Here is a 22,251-nt window from a genome sequence, read left to right as displayed (position 1 = left end):
ACACACACACACACACACACACACACTCTAAAAACTTAAGTTTCAGATGATTTCACATACTGACGGCTTCCCCTTCCTGGTTACCGTTGCCATGGCAAATGGGTTGAAGAGTTGTAAAAAAAAAAAAAAAGTTCCCTCTCTTAGAAAGAGGAGAAAACTACAGTTTCTCTAGTTTTACATTCACTCTAAGCGCATTTTCAAGAGCATGAAACCAATATTTGTTGTACACTTTAACTCATTTCACCATATCATATCAAATTTATATAGAGCGAATGCCAATAGATCGGTTGAGAAGTGATACTTCACAAATTCAGAAAATATACGAATACAAATACACAAATACAAACATGAGGTGAGGTGCTCTTGGATTCAAGGACGTATCATGAGACCAAAATAGAAAAGGACAGGTTAATCTTGTTCTTTGCTATGTGATCAGTAAGCACTAACCATAAAAATACCAAAGCACACTGCTCTGCTCTGGGAAAATCAAAACGCCTTTAATAAACAGGCTTAGCACCCACGTGTTGTAACTCACAGTTTTCCTCAGGGCACATAAAAACAATAGGCAGCTCACAGATACAGCAGTGCTGCCAGGGAATCAGAGTTAACACCGGATAATTGTAACAGGTGCAGTCAAGAAAGTGGGTGTGTACACGATTAGGTAAATCCTAACAAGGCGTCACGGTCAGACTTTCTGCAGAATGCCACGCAAGCTAGGAGGGAAAAAATATGATTTGTGATGAATTCACATCCATTTTTCCCTTTTTAAATAATAATATTTATTAATAATAAGGTACTCAAAACATGATTTCAAAGTACAGTCTCTCCTGTTTCTAATTTAGTCTCATGATATCGAATTTATATTGAAGACATTCCAGTAACTGATGGTCAGACTCACATCTTTTTCCAGTGAGGGAACAGGTAGATGTTTGGCGTTTCGCTTAAGGGCACGTAGGACAAGGTGTCTGTTCCAGGGGCTAAACTGGTGACCTGTGCAGAGAAACACAGTGTTTGTTTGTGCTCAGCTACACTCCATCTCCTCCAGTCTATTTAAACACACACAAACTCACATTAGGCCGTCACAAACAAATCCACACGGGAGACACGAACACACACACACGGTCAGGAAAACGTGGACGGTAAAAGCACTTAAAGCGCAGGTGGAGACGCACTTTTACCAAAAATGTACTGACACGCTCTGTCCGCAGACAAACTGGTGCACCATTTAAAACTGGGTGCCAGGTTAATCTGGGCTGTGTAAACAGACGAGGAGAGAAAAGCTGCTCTCCGGCCAAAGGAAACAGCAGCAACCAGTAATGACTCCACTCAGGAACCCTCACCGCCCAGTGCAAACCTGCAGCCAGTGCTTACACAGCTACATGATTACACTAAACACGGCAAGGTTGCAACATCATCGCTACTGCATACGGGAAGGATGGGATAATCCAACACTGCAAACATCCAGGGGAACAGTTTTCCTTTTCCGTGTTTCATGTTCAAACAAATGTCGACGTGAGAACCAAATTAAAATGATCTCACACCATTTCTAACCAAATATTTGGTTAAAATGTGACAAAGTAACAGGAAATCACTGACTATTGTGCCCACATCTTACAGAGGCCTGCTCCACCACATCCCTGATAACGCTGCACTTGATGAGACGACCACAACTTTGATTTTGTTTGCGCAACCCTGTGTTGTATAATGACAAATAAATGACCTTGATACCTTGATGTTTTCACAATAAAACTTCAAAGAATTTCTGTAATTCATCTCCTGCAGCAGACAATGACTTTTACCTAGATTCACCACCTCAGAGCAATTTTGAACGAGAGAAAATAGCAGTTTTGTCGGACAGTATATGTCAACTTGGTTGAGGAATTGAGCAAAGCCGGTACTCACCTGTATTTACCCAGATCATAAGTCAGCATAAATGTTTCACATCAGTAGCATCCTGGTTGACTCCGGTCACGGTCCACCTGCAGTTAAAGGTTAAACGCTTCATTCAAGGGCAGCTGAAGGTAGCTGGGAAGCAATTAATATATAACCGAGTAAAAGAGTAAGATGACGAAAGAAGGAGAACATGTTTGTGCAAACATGAAAAATTCAAACCCAACTTGTGAATTAATAAAAGAAAAGTTGTCTTGATGTTGAAAGTCACAGCGCTAGCTAACTAGCTAGCAAATCTACATATTACATTAGCTGGCTAGTGTTTTGTTCTGTTGCAAAACTATGGATGTATTATTATGAACTAGAGAATGCAAAGATGGGGCCTCTTCAGTCCAATGAGAATTGCTCTCCTGGTGAATAAGCTAAAACAAGTCATCGAGTTTTAAAATTGCTTTTCTCGGATAGAAGAAAGTTTGACAAATATAAAACTCCATGGATCAAAAAAATTATCATAGAGAGAGTCAATATTGTGTTTGTTTGTAGTTCAAGGTGTCCCATCAACAGTTCAGATGTCTTTTATAGTGGAGGATTATGGGGAAAAAAAATGGTTTGTGGAAATGGTGGGAATTTTTCACTATAATACCAGAAGTGGCCACTGGGAAAAACTGGAGGCTAATCTAAAGAAATCGTTAGTTAACCTTGCTGGTTACATCCAACAGCTAATGTTAGCAAACTAACTAGCTAATCAACAGCTAGCATTTTGCAAACATTTGCTAACTCAAGATGTATCTATATGTCACTGTTTTTTTTTTTGTTTGTTTGTTTGTTTGTTTTTTTGACTGGGTTTCAACAGGTACCAAGCTTGGTGCAGAGAAAAAGTGGCAAATGAGTGCAGAAGCCACTGATTAAATTTTAGAGGCCTCTTTTTTTGGCATCAGATGATCCTCTGAAAGCCAAACATATACAAACTATCAGACAGACACTGGATTCCTGAGGGTGTGTTTGCAGTGACAAGAAATGCAAGGGTGATTTCTGTTTAGTAAACACACACAAACACACACACACAAACACACACACGCAGTCCTTCATTAGGCCCATATGGAAACTCTCAGTCAGCTAAAAGGGTTATGTAAGAGGTATTTATCTATGTTTATATATATTAGAAAAATCAGTGGTTGGTCCTGCCACTGCAATAACAACCAGATACATGATACCAGTGTAGTGAATGTTACCATGTTATGATCATATCACTTTTGCTTAGTCTCATTCTTGTTCCATTTAGCTGACAATGGAGCTTACAGTGGAGATATTTAAGTTATAGTCACAAAGTCACATAGCAAACTATGTGTGTGTAGCATTGTTAAACAGTTATATATCATTAATTTTCACATGTTGATTTAAAGACTACATTTCTCATAAACACTGTCTCAAAGGAAATGCTCAGTATGTGTTTGTCTTCATTACTGAAGAGGAAGTCACTTAATGTAAAGTTTCTTTTATTTCATGTGACATTGTGAGAAAATCTGAAAGCTTTTAACTCAGAGCAGTGACCACTTCCTGTTATGTGCAGTATTACAGACCCAGCAGGGTTTCCAGAGTCTGACCTGGTTGCAGCGTGTGCTCAGGCTGACTTATTATCTGTGGTCTCTGTGGTTCACGTGTGGTTCAGATAGGTCACATTATAAAACAGTATTTTATAGCAACAGTTCACCCCAAAATAAAAAAAAACCTTTTTTTTGCTTGTTTGTTTGGTGTGAGTTGCCAGGTTTTGGAGATCATGGAACTAGATGGCGCTCAACTTGTGATGCTCAAAGCACCAAAAAATACATTTGAAAAATTAATCAGCAATGTCTGTTTCCAAGAATTCTGACCTGGTTACTGAAGATAAACCACAGATCTTGTTATGAACAGTTTCATGCAGGAACACAGCTGTTACCAGTGATTGTAATGAATGCTCTGTTTCGTTCAGGTCAAACAGAGTCAGGGTGCTGCTATAGTGCATGTTAGCTCACTGGTCAGGCTCTGCTACACTAAATGAAATCTTAATTTGTGTTACTGTTAACACCTGCGTGCACTATTTCATATCAATATGGCTACCGTGAAAATTGTCAGTTCCCATTATCCTCAGCTGTACTTTGTGTTTAATGCTAATTAGCAAGTGCAAGCATGCTTAACTAGGATGGACGAACATGTTACACCTGCTTAAGATCAGCATGTTAGCATCGTCATTGTGAGCATGTTAGCATGCTGACATTGCTATTTATCCTTAAAGCACCGATTTATTGGCAGAATACGGCAGAAGCGGAGCTCACAAGAATGTTTTCATTACTGTGTAACCACGTGAAAATAAGAATTATGTTTTCGTTACCTTAGAATGAGCCATTTATATCTGCAGCAGGCGCTGGTCCTCTTCCATGGACTCCACCATGCTGCACCGCCATGTTTCTACAGGAGCCCAGTACAGACAAATCAAATATATTTAATTTATTTATAAATGTATTCATTCATGGTCTTAATTATTCTGTGTGCTGTTATGTTGATAATTCTGCATTCATGTGTTGTTGGAAAATTTGTGAATTTCTCCTCAAGCCAAAACAACACGTCAGAAAGATGGTTGAATTTTGTTACATGACTTGGAGAGTTGTTTGTTGATGTCATATATGCAGAAACAAGGCAGACAAAAGTACATGTTTAAATGTGTCTTTTTATCAGTTTATATATTGCATATAATTTTAATGGTATTGTGGTTGTAACTGTTAGTTGCTGTCCACACAGAGTCACCCACATTAGTCAGAAAAGTTATTCATTAGCATTAACACTTATAACAGTCAGGTAAAAGCAATATTCTGGTGGATTTTAGGGAAACGCACTGTTGCACCAACAAGTCCGGGCCAAAATAACTTTGGAATATAAAGCTTCAAACTGTTTCAGCATACATCTTCAACAGGACACTAGTCTCAGCCAACTCATCAGCCAGGCACTACAAGAAGTACAACAACACTATCCTACTGTTTGTATCATCCCTGTTGTTTCCACATTACAACTTAAAAACTCACCAAGGTCGCAAGAATGACTTTTCAACTCTGGAAATGGGACCATCCGAGGAGCACGTGAATGCAACACAAATCCCACGGATGCAGTCGTTTTAAAGATGCCTCTCTGTGGTTGACTGGGATCAGTAAACCCTTTTCTCTGCAGCCATATTGACGTGATATAGTGGGGTAACCACAGGTGTTACCTATGATACTAATTAAGGTCCTGCTGCATTTAGTGTATCAGTCCTCCAGTGAGCAAACAAGCAGCCTGACTCTGTTTGACCTGAATGCAACTAAACCTTAATTAGTATAACTGGTAACACCTGTGTTTCTACTGTTTCATGTAAAAATGGCTGCTGTGAAAAACGTCTATTACTGTCGTTTCAGTGTAATTTTACTGTTAAATATTTGTTGAATAGACCACTGACTGGACTGCAGGAGCGTTGTGGCAGTTGGCTGGTGATAATTGATGACTAAATGCAGTTTCAGGTTGTGTCGTTGTTAAACCACACGTCTCGACAGTGTCAAGTCATGAAAAGGACACCAGTTTTCCCAGCCATGCTTTTATATGTTTGTGGTGGTGATTTTGTCTTTTTCTAAATATTCTCAAGATAAGCTGTTTTATGCATATACAGTAGATATATATATATAGCAGAGCGGTTTCTACAGTCTTATTCTAGTAAAATTTATAGCATCTGAAGCACAGCACTGGCTGTTCTCTCCGTCTGCAGTCTGTGCATTTGTACTTTCTCCCACACACATGACATCTGAAGACCCCCCACCCCCCTCTCATCTCACAGCTAGTTCTCTCCCCTCCCTCTCTTTCTCTCTCTGAGTGTCCTTTCATTTCATAAAAGGCCACTCTTGTGTAAGTCTACTAATTGGTCACGACAGCGGGATGAATAGATGGAGGCAGCACGTAGTGTACACACACACACAAAAAAAAAACCTTTTTAAGATTTTCTAGTATAAGTCATGTCCTATTTATTAATCTCTACTCTAATCTTAAACTTTTATAAAGTTGTACATTTAGTCAGTTACTTTTTTATTCCCTCAGCCACATCCATGTGTTTTCTACAGTGACTGTCCTCTTAAGTAATATTTAAGTGAATTAATGGGAGACCTATGTCACGTAAGGACCAGGGCTGATTTCCTTCACTGCTCTATTAAGTACTCAGTGGTGCTTGGACTGACTGTTATTTAACTATTCACCTCTGTTTCTGCTGTAAGCAAAGTCATTCTTCTCCCCAGGCCACACGAAGAGTAATTCCCCAAATTAACTGGCCACTCAGCCAATCTTAGATGATCTAAGATTAGTTCTAATCAGAGTTGAGCAAGACTACGTTTAAAATGAGTAAACACACGTTTGAAATTAAGCTCTGTTGCACAATTAAAACATAATCTCAGTTTAGGAAATGTGAACCAAAACTGAATACAGTTTAATCATTATGGAGGTGCTACCTTATCCAAATTAAAACAAATAAAATTAAAATAAATACATTTGCGTGCTGTTGGGACCAAGTTAACATAAAAGAGAGGGGAAATGTTGACTTTTGGATGCTCTGTATTCCTTGTATTGTTTATCTTGCTTTTTGAAAACCTACAGTTTTTTAAAGAAAAGCTAAAAATATAACATTATATTTTTTGCTAGCTAGCCAGAGAGTAAAAAAAAAAAAAAAATCATATTGTTTGCTAGCTGCCTCACAAAGTTAACTAAATATTATATTGTTTGTTAGATAGATAAAAAGTTTAAATGTTACATTGCTAGTTAGCTAAGATGTTAACATTCTTTGCCAGCTAGCCAAAAAGTTAACTACAGGTTGTATTGTTTGCTAACTAGCTAAATGTTGGTTAGCGTCTTCATGGTTGCTTGGCAGAGAAGCTCTAATTTCTCCTCCTTTGAGAAAAACTTGTTGGCTGAATTATCAGTGAAAGAAGAAACGTCCTAAAACTAAATTGGATTTAGTTTGTTTGTTGGATTTTTTCTCAATCCGTCCAAAAGCAGCAATTTTAACAGTTAAACCTCCTCAAGTGAAAGTTTAAAGTTAATACTAGTTAATCATTTTTCTTAATTTTAAGATAGATTAAAAGTTTGGTGCAACAGAATTTAAAGTTAAGTTAATCATTCCATGTTGGTGCAGCGCAGCCTAAATCTTGGTGGTTTCCTGCAAGATTAAGACAAAAACTGGAATATCCATACGTGAATCAGAAAAGCACCATACTATCATCAGTTGTAGTCACAGTAAAATTGTACCAGCATGTGGTGTGTGATATTTTTTTTCTCACTCTGCTACAGCCTCTTGGAAAAGTACACTGACACTTAAAGCGCACGTATCTAAATGTATTCATTTGGCTTAAATACAAGCTTAAAGAAGCCAAGTATCTGTGGGAGATGTGTGTTGAAGAGACCCTGTAGGTCTTGGTGTGAACAGCTTGAGTGCGTGAAGTTCGATAAATTTAACAGAAAAGCATTTATAAGCATAAAAATATGAGACTGTAATGAACGTTCACCTGCAAACCCTACACTTGGCTGTTGTTCACAGTATAGGCTGAAAACCAAGCCCCACACTGTAAAAAAAAATTAGAATTTTAAGTAAAATATTGTGTTTTACATTCAGGCTCGCCAAGTTTCTGAGTCCTACATGTTTTCTGGCACTTCTTTTGTAAAAGCAAAACATTTCAGGACAAATAAGTTAATATTTAGGAGCATTAAGTTAACTTTGATGAAATATCTCCTTTCAAGTTTGACAAGGCTCAGTGCAGATTCATTTTTTGCAGTGCAGTATTCATATCACAGCAGGAAAAGTGCATGATGGAAATTTATTGTTTTAATGTACCGGTAAGTCTCACTTTCCTTCCTCCCTTCCTTCCTCAGGCCTCTTTCTCTCCGGGTTGACCGTGTTATTTTCCTTGTATCCATGGTGACAGATAGTAAGCACAGATTCACACCTCACAACGAGCTGTTTCCTGATTGGCCTCGAAGCAAGAACCTGTTTTAATATGGTCTGGATAACTGGGAAAGGAGGCCAATATGGTGTATACAGTTAATCCTGCAGGTTGTGCAGCTAATAAAGATGAGTGCTGCAGCCATGTGGAGACAGTAAGTACTGCAACTACAAGTACTTCTTTTAATGCTGTTAGGTTTTAAAGTGTCTTGTGATGTTTGGCTACTGGTATGTTTTTTTAAAAGACAAAAAAAGTTTTTGATATTTTACTTCAGCACATTAAAATGGGAGCAAAAACAAGTGTTGTATTTATATTTTTGTTGAGTGTATCTTTGCTTATTTTTAGCTTCTTTAGTTCTCTTAAAATCCTGTTTGTCTTTTTATATTGCCTTGTGTTTCTTTTAATAAGACGTTATGACTTATGTAAAGCACTTTGAAATGTTGAAATTAAAGATGAAGGTGATATTGCTGCTTGTGAATGACAAATTTAATATCATTTTATTATAGATGTATGACATTTCACCCATTTGGCCAGTAGTTGGGGTTTTGCAATATAATGATACTGCTGATATTTAAAGAAATTAAATATTGATGTCATGTTAATGAGATATGTGATATTTTCTAAATAATACAGTGACTCTTAAACACACTGTATTACCTGAAATTAGTCTCTCCATTCCTACACTACTATTTTGAGTTCAAAACGCACAATAAACAAAGCATTTTTTTAATTTCTAGAGACACTGTGATATTATTATTGAGAACTCTTTTGGCCATGTACTTGTGTAGTGAAAATCTGGTATTGTGACAGCTCTGGTAGGGGTTTCTAATTTCCAACAACGCCACTGTTTGTTATTGGGTGAGACTATTAAATGGTTAACATGAAAGGCCTTGAAAAGTCTCTAAACACATCTCAAACATACAAAAGAAGATAATGAACCTCTACAGCTGCTGTGACTGTTTGTCCGTGTCATTGTGTACCTCTGCGTCCATCTGTCTTTTCTTGGAATTATTCTGGTTCATCGTGACCCAGAGGCCTGTTAAAAAGGATAATGTGGATGTTAAAACATAAACAACAGAGAGACATCATTTCATTTAAAGTCCAGTCACACCAAATCATTTAAACAACTTTTATTTATTAAGTTTTTACAAATAAAGTAACAAATTTCATTGTATTGTAGCGCAAAGCGCAAAGTTTTTTTTTTAATATGAAGCTTGAACACTCTATACTTAGTGCAAAACATACCTTTAAAGGCTGCCGATGACTCCCTACATGTAATTTTTTCTTGTTTTTTTTCTCTCATTCATTCATCCATGTGTTTTTTTTTTAATCCAACCACTTTGTACAATGTCAAACACGATACAGAAAAAAAATGAAACCACTGAATTAAGTTAGGTGCCGCTAGAGACATTAAAACAGCTGATAAAAACAAGTGAGAAATAAAAAATAAAACGCCAGAGAGACCAGAAACATAACGTTCAGTAACAGTCTGTAGAAGAAAACTGTTGCTGTGCTCGAGACTCGACATCATTCCACAGGAGCAAGCTACGTGAAACAGCAAGGAGATGCACTGAAATAATCTGTGTGTGTGTTCAAAGGCATGTTTTTTTTACACATGTGGGCACTTCTACAGTAAAAAGCATAAAAGGTTAGCGAGAAAACAGAAACTGAATCTAATGCGAGTGAGTTAAAAACAACTATTGCTACACTGTGTGTGTGTCACCAGAAAAAAGAAGCCTACTTCCCACTTTTAACTTCAGAAAACTTCACAATTAGAGCGCCTGCTCTGGATAACTCTCAAACCTTTCACAGTAAGAGTCGTCCACTACAACTCTTAAAAGGAAAACTTCACAATAATTGCACCCACTGATGTTTAACTTATAAAATAAGAGCTCTCCAGCAGCAATGTAGCTGTCAAACCCAACTGTAACTTTAAATAATATTGCATTGCAGTAGGCATTTCTTTCATAGTAATTATGTGGTAGAGACACGGCAAAATATGATCACACTTCTACTGTGGAAATCATTTGAGGCTCGAGCAATTGCAAAGTGAAAATCCAGGATGTTACCTGGCAACCAAACCAGCTCCAGTGAGTAAAAGCAGGTAAAAACACTCCATTTTCTTTCTTTTTAAATTCTTTACCTCTGATGTTTCCACTCCGCTGACAAAAAGTCAAAAAATGGCACTGAGTTGGTGGGCATCATTAAAGGTTTGACTTCTTTGAACAGATCATTAATTACCAGAACTAAAGCAAAGTGGCTCAATGATTATTCACAGCTTCAACCAAACTTGCCTAGTAGTAAAAATGTTGCATTATTATTCATGGAAAATATCCCCAAAAAACAGGCAAAAGCAATGCTTTTTTTGTACAAACTTTACAAAGTAACCATTTCATGTTTTTATGTGTAATCCAGAACACCCATTCCCAGCAAAAGAAAAAACAACAAAACAAACAAAATAAAGATGTTAACTGAATGTCAAAGTTTGTACCAGATATGTTTCATTTGCTTTGACAAATGAAAAGAGAAAAGAGGACAGGGTGTCAAAGGCCTTGAATCTAAATCCGCCATAACTCCATCATCACTATCACATCCAACACTTTAACCATCATCACTACCAGTACAATCACCACCACCAACACCACCTCCAGCACTGTGATGCCCTTTATAATCTTTTTTTCTTAATTTGGTTTACACTGGTGCAGCTTCAGACACATACAGTGGAAAAAGGAGTGATTGACCATATTCATACCTATTGCCTTTTTGCCCAACAGCAGCAATCCCATGGCTGGCATCTTTCCTAGTGGGATAAAAATTGAATATAAGTGGACGGGCAACATGGCTCCCCTGATGGTTGTGCACATTTACGCTGTTCTTGACACTTAAAGGCCCTGAAAACTTTTTTTTTTTCATCCAGTTTCTCAGTATGAGTGATATTTTTTTTTTCGGTATTTCTTTGCTCTCTTCTCACTATTTTGAACTGGGCAGGGCTCAGCTGGAAAAAGGTCCTTACGTGCACCGATCAGGATTCACCAATATTTGACTCAGTATCTGATGACAGCTGGTGGATTTTTTCGTCTGTCAATCATATCTGATTCAACGAAAACCCAGTCCTGATGAGGCTGATTGCCTGAGGTTAAGAGTATAAACTCTATTTTAGAATATTTTCACCACTTTATATCTCGCTCTCAGACGGCCTTCCCTGACAGGAAAAATGCAGTTACATTACTCTCTCCAAAGCCACCAGTCTCCTTTGGCAAAATCAGTCATTTTACTTTATAGAACATGGGAGCTGCTGGTTTGCCACTGCCTTGATCGGTTTGTTTGTGTGTGTTATTGTCAGTGTATTACCTACAGTAACTGCTGGTTGACACACACACAGTTTGGAGAAATTGAGGGGTACTAGCTAAGCAATGTACTGCTGTGGACAGGATCAGCAGCAAGTGTATGCTATACCTTTTTCTAATGGGAAACTGCCGTTATATAGACCAAATATCACTCTCTCTTTCATTCAGCCAAACTGCATGAGCAAAACTAGTAATTTTACCTTGCAGAACACAGGAGTTTCTGGTCTACTGCTGCCACAATCTGTCAGTTTGTGTGTGTTATTGTGTGACTTCAGTGTTGTAAAGGGTTAGTTTGGGTTCACCAAAGTCAAACAATAACACAGTAAAAGATTGAGGCAGTGGTAGACCAGCAACTCCGCTCTGTCAGCTAAAATTACAGATTTTTCCAAAGAGTCTGGTGGCTTTCAAGAGAATGATTTAACTTCAGTTTCCCATTGGAAAAGTAAAACAGTCACTACATTATAAAAAAAAGTGTACACTTGAACACTGACTTCTGTTGTTTCTCCAAACTGGGGCTGTGCCAACCACCATCTACTGTGGCAAAGTACCTCAAACACACGTCAAAAATCCAAACTACTCCATTAAATTCTACAAACCTTGGCTTTAAAGTCTGTATATGCTGGTCAAGTGTGTGGTAAATATTCTATGTGGGCATGTCATCATGGCTCTGTAGTCAGTCTGCTCAGTCTGAGGCTGGCCTTTCCACTATGTTGTGGCAATTTCACTGCAAATCTATGTTAAATCTGCCTTATATAGTCATGTTAGTGAAACAAAATACTGTCTGCACTCACTATTCACTAAATAATCATAAAATTGTGCTCAAAACCAGGTCAGGAGACTAAGTTTTTTAAATCCAGGAGCCACGGCATCATCGTAATGTTTTGGTAAAAGCGTAAATCTATGTTACACTAGAGATATGTCCACATTAAAAGCCACTGCATTGCCCTCTGCTGACTGTATCCTGCACCCGGGTCAGTGCCTCTAAAGTACAGAGTGTTCCAAGCTTCAAATACAATCTTCTTCAACTCCCTCCTTAAGAAAAAAAAAAAAAAAGAAAAAGAATAATTTCTGCCCCTTTTTTTCACCCTCCAATATCTAAATTTAAAACCCTGAAAATAAATGGCACTGATAAATTCTCCATCTGTTATCACGTTGGTGGTGTAACCCGGGCCTTAGACACAGTCAAAGAGCTATGTTATATGGTTAGTAGTTATGATTCTTGCATTTTTTGGGGGGGAAAACACACTCTCAGTTAGCTGAAATCAAAGAGAATTAACCACAAACCAGCTGTAGCGCACACAGTAGCATCTCCTTCAATTATCCATCTATACTAAATGCTTGGCTCCACTAACACCAGCTCCAATCATCACCACTGACTGCACCCCAAAAACTCTCCACACATGCTGTGAAGTGTGCTCACTTTGACCCGAGTCCTCAAGCCCCACCCCCACAACGAAACAAGCAACAGGAAGGATGCAAGGCACTATAAGTACCTCCAGTGTTCACCGGAGGCTCTAAAGGGGACGAGGGGGTTCAGGGAGGAAGCGAAAGAAAGAAAGCAAAAAAAATAAAAATAAAAGACAGACTTTCTTTTTTCAAGTACATTAAAATGGACACCATTGGTTTATACATTCACATTCATCTAACAAAACCACGGGAGAAAGGGAAGAGGAGGGCTATTTAAAGTGTCTGATATATAAGTACTGTATTAAGAAAAAAATAGCTAGCATTACTTTATTATCTAAATATCGACTATCCTGCCGTTCAACCCCGGTTTGTCTTGAATAATCGGGCGCTTGGAGGTCGGTTTCGACTTTCAATTAAATCAGTTTTAAAGACGAACTGAAGCTGCGGTTGATTAGTTGTCAGTAAGGCATCTGTTTTGGATCGTGTCCTCAGCAACTGGATGTAAGAGGACGATTATTGACGAGAGGGATTTTTCATTTTTCACATTCTGATGAGATTTGCTGAAAGCAGTGAATTGAAAGTGAAAGGACCCCAAAAGCCGTTCTCTGTATGCTTTTCCAGTGACATTTTATTTTATAATACACTAATAAGACATGACAAGCGGTACTTTGCCTCAAATTAGACTAAAAGTAGAAATAATATGTTCTTTATAAGACAGTATTAGACCCTTAGACTTTCACAGAGGGTAATAAGAGCCACATTACAACAGAAGTGAACTGTAAACTAAGGTGAAATCATGATGCCTTCTTCTTCACATATTGTTTACATGGTAAAGTAAAGTAGATAAAGTAGCAGATATGTTATTTCACTTTAAGACAGTTTTGTTGTGTCCATAATTACCTTCTTATAAAGTATAATATAGGGTCTAATACTGTCTAATAAAGAACATATTTATAGTTTTTGTCAAATTTGATACAAAGCACAGCTTGTTATGTCTTCATTAGTGCATTGTAAAATAAAGTGCCACCGCTTTTTGTTTCTTTTTTGTATTTGTGACATTTCACCCTAAAACTAATGTTGTCCAACAACATTTGCTAATAATATACAACAATAATCACAGTGTTTCCACATCGTACAGCGATGTGCGCGTATAACAGGTCCATCGACAGAACACGTTCATGTTTTTGTTTCTTTTTAAATAGAATAATAATCATTAACAACAATAATGTACATTGCAATCATTTCAACACAAACCGTTGAAACCAAAACCTAATAATGATGACGATGAGAACTGAGGCATTAATTTGTGAATCTGTTAAACGGCTGCTACGCCTCCAAAAAAATGTGTGTATTTACATGAGTTTGTGTGTGTATGCAGGTGTGAATGTCTCATGCTTTGTGTGTGTGTGTGTGTGTGTGTGTGTGTGTGTGTGTGTGTGTGTGTGTCAGATTGCTTGCTGGGGGGCAGCGAGCAAAACAAACCCAATGAAACAGAATAACACAAAAACAAAATGGAATCATCATAGCTGACAGTCTAAAAAATAAACACAAACTGTACAGGGACTCGATATTATTCTGATAACAAGGCCACTTTTTCACGCTGAGTTCTCTCATGTTTGGGCTTTTTTTGTTTTCTCTGAAAGGTTTCTGCTGTTATTGCTTCAAATGGCAACAGAGGAGAGGCGGAGAGAGGGATGGAGGCAGAGGTGGAGTCGTGACGGTGAAGAGGCGTTTTGGTGTGCAGAAGCATCTGTCACGTCCATTCAGTACTTTAGTGACGGTGCACACAGCCTGTATGTTCCTAAAGTAAGAAATGGATGAGGTGTTTGACTGTTATCCACGAACACAAACACTCTCTTGCTGCTCTTAATTCTCTCCTCCATCTCTCTCCAACTGTTTGAATGGTGGACAAAGAAGACACAGAAGGTAACAAGAGGAGTCACGATTTCTCTCAAACTCCACCAAGTGCTGGACTACACCTACTCTAAGCCTTACGAGAGGTCAGCTCGGCTCCAGGCATTCAAACGCTCTTCTTTTGGATTTTTTTGTGCTTTTAATGGTTAAGAAAAATGTCCAAATTCTGACGAATACTGAAGAAACTTCCTCCACTTCCGTACTAAAGATGCTGCTCTAAACATCTCTCCTTTTTGCTCTCAAAGCGTTTATCTGCTGCTGTGTGCAGTATGCATGACTTTAAGGGATGCAAAATGCTGGCAGAAACATTGACTACTTTTACATGCACAAAATATTTTATTTATTTTTGTCCTTATTCTGAAAAAGACAATATTCCTACTAAGCCATTTACGTGACTATTCCACCCAAAGCTGCAATGATCGATCGACTAGCTGACAATTTTAGTTAATTTTCAAACAAAAATGTCAAACGTTTGTTGGCTTCAGCTTCTTAAATATAAGGATTCACATCTTTACTTTGTCATTTATGATGGTAAATGAAGAATGTGTTGGCTGAACAAAATTGGCACTCTGAAGATGTCACTTTGGGCTCTGGGAAACTTTCAAAAATTTTAAAATCTTCTGTAGAATTACTAATCAATTAATCATTGAAGAAAATAATCATTAGTTGTTCTATATTTCACTAATATTCCTGTTTATCTGCAGCAGTGCATTCTCTGATTATCAACAGCTCGAGCTGCTTGAGCTATTTTGTTTCTTTGCGTCAAAATAATATTGTGCAAAGTTTTCCACCCACAGTGGCCATGTTTGATCATGTGAACACTGCTTCCCTCTTTCATCACTCAACCGCGCCCATTTCCATTGTTGATATCCAAGTCTTAAATTATGTTTAAAAGTATGTGAGCTTCTCTCCTTCCGATGCATCTTGAGCCCACCCTCGCAAGCTGTGTCACAAACTGCAGTAAAAAGACGCATATATCGAATGCGTTCTATTACAGGCCCAAAGAACACTCCTAAAACCTGAAAAATACCAGCATATCCCACATGTCTTAACTGAAAAATGCTACATTCAGAATCAGGCCTAATTCAGATGGAATATGTTGTTTCCTTAATTCAGAATATTGTCAAATTCTGGATAACAGTGGAACATTACTGTGCATGTAAATGTAGTCAGTGTCAGTGATACACTAAGAAACACAGCCTGAATGTGACGGCCAGCCATGCTCCCCTCTGTATCCACCAGTCATCTCTTTACAGATTGCCAATTTCTGTATTAAATTTGGAAAAAACTGCATTGTCAGAATTTTAAATACTCAGTCTGAGAGCTAAAAAATTTAAATATTTCCAGCATCTAAAGCATTAGAAGTTATTAAGAGGTGCTGACGTTGGTTTTGTTAAATCTGGCCAGCACACTCCTCCCCCTCAACCTGATCCAACATCTCCCCTCCACCGTCTCACGAGTGTGATGGTGTGATCCGCCTCGTAAAGACTTGTTCACTCAGTTTTAGAGCATGAAATGGAACAAGTGTGACTGAGCCATAATACACAATACCTCACACACAAACAGTTATTAACACCAGTCTTGCACCCTGTCAGAACCTCTTTGGCCTTTTAACATTGCACTCACGAGTCTTTTCCTTTATCCTTGAGCATTTGGCTGACTGTCACAAGTCAAACACAGCAGAGAGGGAGATTGTGTGACTGTGTTTGTGTCTGTGACAGCGAGATGCATCATACACACTGTGGAGATGGCCACTTCTTCTCGTCCTCCTCCTGAACAGGTCAGCTTCTGTCAGTTCAAACTCCTCCTGTTCTTCCGTCCTCTCCGGGCAGATCCAGCGCTCTGTTCCACACCAGTCCAGTCCAATCCAGTCCAGCCGGGCCGGGATTCACACCAGCCCTCACCCCCAGCCCTACGTGGTCCTCAGGTTGGGTCCTCCTGGGTTGCTGACTGATTTCTGCAGAGCGTTGGCCAGATGGAAAGCCTGGAGCGGCCCCTGCCCGGGAATCTGGCCCTGTCCTCCACCAACCGTGGCGGGGTAGGGGCCCAGGGGCTGGGAGGTGCTGACCAGCAGAGGGCCGGGCTGTGCTGGGGCCTGGTGCGGGGTCGACAGGCCATGAGCAGGACCAGACCACTGTGCGCTGTAGGCGGCGGTGGGGGGATACTGGATGAACTGGGGAGGCTGGGGCTGAGGTGGAGTGGAGGAGGCGGTAGGGTGGCACAGGGAGCCCTTGCGGACGGCCAGAGAGGTAGCGGTGGTGGAGTTTGTGGGGAGGTGGGCTGAACCTCCGATGCTGCTGGTACACAGCTGGCTGGGAGCAGAGTACTTCCTGCCCAGACTGGCTGACTGGATCACCTGCAGAAAAGATATTTAACATGAAGAACGACAAAAGTTTATTCATGCTAACACATGAGTTGTTCATTGCATCACAATCAGTCACATTTATTTTTGGGTCTCTCTGCATATAATGAAGCTGCTATGTAGAATCTGCTGTGTCCATAGTGGTTAATAGAGGTGACAAAGGAGGCAGGAAAACAACAGCTAATCCGGCCACGATGTGCAGTGATGTATTTTTAAACTCACCTCGTAGCTGTGTCCCTGTGCTGGGGCCTGCTGCAGCTGTTTGGCACTCCTCTTCCCCTGAAAAAAGTTGAATATTAAGTTCAGTTAAGTAATCTCCTCAGTACATTATTAAACACAAACATTAATCACACTAAAGAGTTAGTTTCTAAACCTCAGGGATCAATAAATAAAGACAAAGAAATGGGACTGTGGGAGAGTTCAAAGCCATAATTTGAACAAAACGCTTCACTTTTCGTAAAAGCAGCCTGGAACAGTGAACACTGTGAAACTTTATCTGCTACTGGATGTTCCCAGAGCTTGATTTGCTGTATTTGCCCTTAAACCTCTGAATATTAGATTATCCAATTAAACTGAAATTTTCCACGACACTTCTCAAGACTAACGTCTATTCCCTGTATTTTCTTATCTGACGTTCTCCTCAATGCAAACACACATTAAGTGCCAAATGGATACAGCACAAACATATCATCAGCCAAATGCCAGTAGGCTTTGGCAGAGGTTTGTTTACTCTCGAAGCCACTTTGGCTTTTAACAAACTACCTTTTAGTGTTTAGTTTCTTTCCCTCTATCTGTCATCTTGTCTGGTAAACTAAATAGAGGAACTGCTGAGTCACTGCTGAAGGAATATTTCTGGTGTCAAAATAATGTCCGCTTCATTTAAGATGACTCGTAAAAACAGCGTTAAACCTGTGAGAGGTTCATGGCGTCTCTGGCCCAGTTGTCCACCAGTTTATGGAGGTCGTCAGTGAAGGTTCCTTTCCTCTGGTGGGGGGCGGACATGTTGGGGGGAAGACACTGGGAACCCCCCTGGCTCTGACCCAAACCGCCTGAACCGCTCACTGCGTTGGTGCTGTTAGTCCCTGTGGATTGAGACAGAGAGAGAAGAACAGAACAAAGATGTGAGACACTACTCAAACTAGAAGACGGTAGTTGATGTTATCTGAATGACTGACCATTGAAAGATTAAAAGGGCCGTTACATGGTGACAGAGGCTGGTTGGGACAGAGTTTAAGGGTAGGTCAGCATGTTGACATGATTACAGAATCGTATTATTTAGTCTTAATGGTGGCAATAATGATGACATGAGAAAAACTAGGAGCTAGAGCCACATTTTAATACAAAACATGAGCCGACAAATACTGAACCTGTTTAATTAAATGATATCATCAGTCTGGGTTATCTCAGGAGTCCCATTGCTTCAGGCTAGTGATGCACTGGACAACCTGTAACGCTGACATGCCCAGCAGCAGCATTAAGGATGAGATTTTGAAAACTGGTTCTAAACTGTCCAATCCATCAGAATCGTATGCCTCCGAGCTCATCAGTCCCTATCGGTGCTGGCATGTTTTTCTGACACAGCATGTCTGCATGTATCAGCAAGTTAAATGTAAGACTTTTTAATGCCACTGTTACAATAAATTATGTTGGAGATGCTTTATTTAAAGTTTTCTTTTCCAATTTGGAATCCTGAACCAACCAGGCTTTTTATCAACCCAGCCCTCAGAAAACTGTCAAACATCTCCACCTGCACAGGAGCTAAACTTGTCTCTTAACATACTGACTGAATATTATATTAACGCCCCCCACTTGTTTTTTAGTCTCTTTTATAAATGAGAATCGAAAATGAGCTGAAAAAAGTTAAATAATTTAATTTTAACTGTGTCTGTGCAGCCTTACTTATTCACTGCCCATGGAAACAATGTTGAACGGAGCCATAAAGGTTTGGTTTCCTTACACAGGAAAGATATTCTGTTTACTTTTCACGTAACTGCGTCACTGCAGAAATCATAAATGTTTAGACAAGCTCAACATTTGATTATTTTTAAATGCTATGCATATGTGCAACTTAAATATAAGGCTGGATTTGCCGTGAAAAACACTCTGCTTGCATGATCAAGTCATTTTTGGCAGAGTCACTGCAGAGAAGAAGAAACGGTGCAGCGTGGATTCATTTCACAAAGACAGATTAGGGATGGGAATCAAGAACCAGTTCCAAATTAAACAGCAGGTAAACAGTGGAGCTTTCACACACTGGAGTCTCATGCCTGCCTTTTTTTTTTTATCTGCTTCTGCATTGTGTTCAGAATAGAATTATTTATTGTAAATCAAGTTTATAATATAGATATTCTTGTTTTATTTGTGTTTTATTATTTATAGTTATTTATAATTATTAAAAAATAAAACTGAAACTGTTAAACTGTAAAAATATCCTGTGTCCAATACATATCTTTGTGACAAGTGTTTAATAAGCAGATTTGAGGAATCACTCCAATTTCATCCAATATATCAGTTTTTTCACTCACGAATATTGTTATTGGCATTGACCCCAAAAACACAATATCGGTGTGGATGATGCTGAAAACTTGTGTATGTCGACTTTTTTTTCCCCACACAGAAAACTGATCAGGAATCAATACGGAAATTGATAAAGAATCTGACCGAATCTAATAAGCAGTGGTATTCAATTCCCATCTCTAAGCAGCATTCACCCCCAAGATGCTCCAACACAAAAGAAGCAGTGCTGAGCCAGTCCTGCTGCTGATCATAGCTGCCCTCTGATCTCACGTTTGATTTAGTTTTTGACCATTAGATGGCGCTCAAGCTCTGTGAGGCTGGTAGTTTGCTTTTAGCCACCCCTGAACATCAAACTCATCAAGGCAAAATCACTGCAGGAAAAAAAAAAAGAAAAGCACACACTGCAAAGTGGCCAGGGTGTCTGCATGTAGCCTCTGATCAAATTAACGTTATGATACAATAATCGTAGCATGTCCCAAGACTGCACTTCTTCACATTAGCACCTCTCAACCGAGCCTCTGTTCAGATATTTGTCACAGAATGACAGAGGTAATTAATTCAATCTGGACTCACAGTATTGCAGACACAGCCTCGGCAATATGCATGTGTATTTTTCACAAATGTAAAGTTTTCACATCTCACTCAGGCTGGTTAAGATTTAACGTGTTTCCTTTCTTTATTAGTATTTCTTCATGATATCTTAAATCCAGACTACAGTTAAATTACAAGGGTCTGAAGCATTTCATTTTCCCAAAGCCATGCTGACAAAATGAGCTTGGCTATGAGACATAATGAGACGAGACAGCAGATTTATATGATCTGTTCATATCAGATATTGAATGAGAGAAGACATAATATGCAGGGATTAGCCGGTAAAGACTAATCATACAGTTGACAAAAACTGTCATGTCATGCTAAATAAAATGGAGGAAAATAAGAATGAGGAGACGCTGAGTCATGACTGACTGCAGCAGCATGGGATTCTGGGCAATGTAGTCAAGACCAGGAGCCATGACGAGGGAGGAGAGGAAAGGGAGGAGAGTCTCTAACAGCTATTCAGGTGTGTTTGAACATGTGTTTGTGTGTGAGGTTGCGGGTGCATGCACTGTCAGTTTGAATCTGTGATGGCAGCTCAATTCAGTCATTTCAGTCCTCAAACCGGTTGTTATTTGATCCTTAAGATGTCAAAATTGAAGATACGAGCGGAAATAGCTGAATTGAACGGATCACAAATCTGGCAGAGATCAAAAGTTTCAATCTAGGAGACGTTAGAGAGCAGGAGGAAGCGTGGGAGAGCGTGTGCGAGGATGGAGGAGGGGATGGATGGAGGGAGGAAAGACCAAAAAGAGAGATAGTTACTACAGAGCTGGTTGCAGGGGCAGACTTTTTTCACCATCTTCCCTGTGCGGCCGGAAGACAACGATTGGAGGATTGGGAGAGAGTCAGAGTTAAACCCCGCCCACAACACCCGACAACCAAACACAAAGCATCCAAGTACGATTATTTCAACTTGAAGTAGTCAATAAACAATTCTTTGGGGTTGAGTTGCCCAATAACATCTTAACACCTGTTAGAAGTAGATGTTAAAGGGATAGTTTGGGTTTTTGGAGTGAGGTTGTATGAGGTACTTATCCATATTCAGTGTATTACCTACAGTCACAGAACACGGGAGGTGTTGGTCTACGCTGCCTTGGTTAGTTTGTGTTTAGGGCTGGGTACCAAAACCTCACGCCAACATGGCACAAGTTCTTATCCAACCGGTTCCTGTCAGACTGGATCACAGTGCAGATTACAGCGCCTCATTTCAGTGCCGCACACCTGAGCTGTCACATTACTGCAGCACGCACCCTACATGGCTCTGGCAACAGGTGACAAGCTAAACACTTTAAAGTGTGGCTGCATTTCACTCTCATTTTGATCGATTATAACTTTTAACTTATGAAACTCAAACTATAAAACTCTTTACAGTTAATACATTGTTCAATTTGTCTTAGCAATGAACAAAGCTGTTCTTTTATCAATGACCATCATTTTGTGCTTCTTCTGGGATTGTTTGAAAAGTACCTCTTTAACAATGGTACTAGAAGAAAAAAAATATCCAGCTCTATTTATGATATTGTGTGACTTCAGTGTATAATACAAAAAGTAACTGATCAGGGCACCGGTTGACCCCAAACTCCTGTGTTTGTAAGTTAAAAATACAGTATTTGCCAATAGAGTCTGGTGAATTTCGAGGGAACAATGCAACACCTTACTTAACGACAACTTTCTGCTAGAAAAGTCTGTCTGATTGCAAGGTAAAATATTCTTAATATAGCTTATACTAAAACTGATGCAGATCTTTTTTTAGAGAGATCTTTTCTTTAGGTGGTTAAATACATTTTGCTGCAGCAATACATTTCTTAGCTTCCTACACTGGTACTCCTGCTGCTTCCCCAAACTGTCTACTGTGGGTAATACACTGACTATGGACATGTAGCTATGACAACCCCACTTCAAATAATCTGAAGTATCCCTTTAAGAATTGATGTGCAGTTTCTTGTGTCTGGTGCGTGGTCTGCATTCTGTACCGTGAGAAAGGCTGACCGGAGAGGTCAAGTCACAAGGCTGCCATCTTTATACACATCAACCACTCTTCTGACAAGACCAAGACATGTAGGCATCCCTTTGAGGAAGTGCAGACACCAACTTTAAGCACACTTGGTTGACAGTTACTGTAGCCACAACAGACCAGTTAATCCTGGAGTATAAATATTATGTAACCAAAGCTCTTGAAGATAATACTTGTGTTCAACAGTAAACTAAACTGAATCCTTGTACACTGCCTCTCTTG

At 39.3% G+C, this 22,251-nt stretch overlaps 1 protein-coding gene and 1 long non-coding RNA gene across 3 annotated transcripts in view; both read right to left on the bottom strand.

The window, feature by feature from the left end:
- Positions 1-819: 819 nt before the first annotated feature.
- Positions 820-11,110, bottom strand: LOC146306818 (uncharacterized). Of its 2 annotated transcripts, none has more exons than XR_014769006.1 (4): positions 8,811-11,110; positions 4,259-4,335; positions 1,903-2,025; positions 820-990 (listed from the first exon to the last, which is right to left on the bottom strand). It is a non-coding gene; the product is annotated as an uncharacterized LOC146306818 (long non-coding RNA). The 2 variants fall into 2 exon arrangements; XR_014769005.1 differs by having other exon boundaries at positions 8,852-11,110.
- Positions 11,111-15,511: 4,401 nt separating this feature from the next.
- The window catches only part of wnk1b (WNK lysine deficient protein kinase 1b), a 115,045-nt gene continuing 108,305 nt past the window's right edge, over positions 15,512-22,251 (bottom strand). The window contains exons 36-39 of the mRNA XM_084711285.1: positions 20,778-20,819; positions 17,811-17,983; positions 17,124-17,180; positions 15,512-16,895 (exon numbers count right to left, since the gene is read on the bottom strand). Of these exons, the coding sequence (XP_084567411.1) occupies positions 16,452-16,895; positions 17,124-17,180; positions 17,811-17,983; positions 20,778-20,819 (716 nt within the window). The 3' untranslated portion in view covers positions 15,512-16,451. The remainder of the gene's footprint in view (positions 16,896-17,123; positions 17,181-17,810; positions 17,984-20,777; positions 20,820-22,251) is intronic.

Source organism: Lutjanus erythropterus, chromosome 22 (genome assembly GCF_056507025.1).
Source record: "Lutjanus erythropterus isolate fLutEry1 chromosome 22, fLutEry1.hap2, whole genome shotgun sequence".
Taxonomy (NCBI): domain Eukaryota; kingdom Metazoa; phylum Chordata; class Actinopteri; order Lutjaniformes; family Lutjanidae; genus Lutjanus; species Lutjanus erythropterus.
Note: the sequence above shows the minus strand (reverse complement) of the source record. Positions and strands in the feature narration are given on the sequence as shown.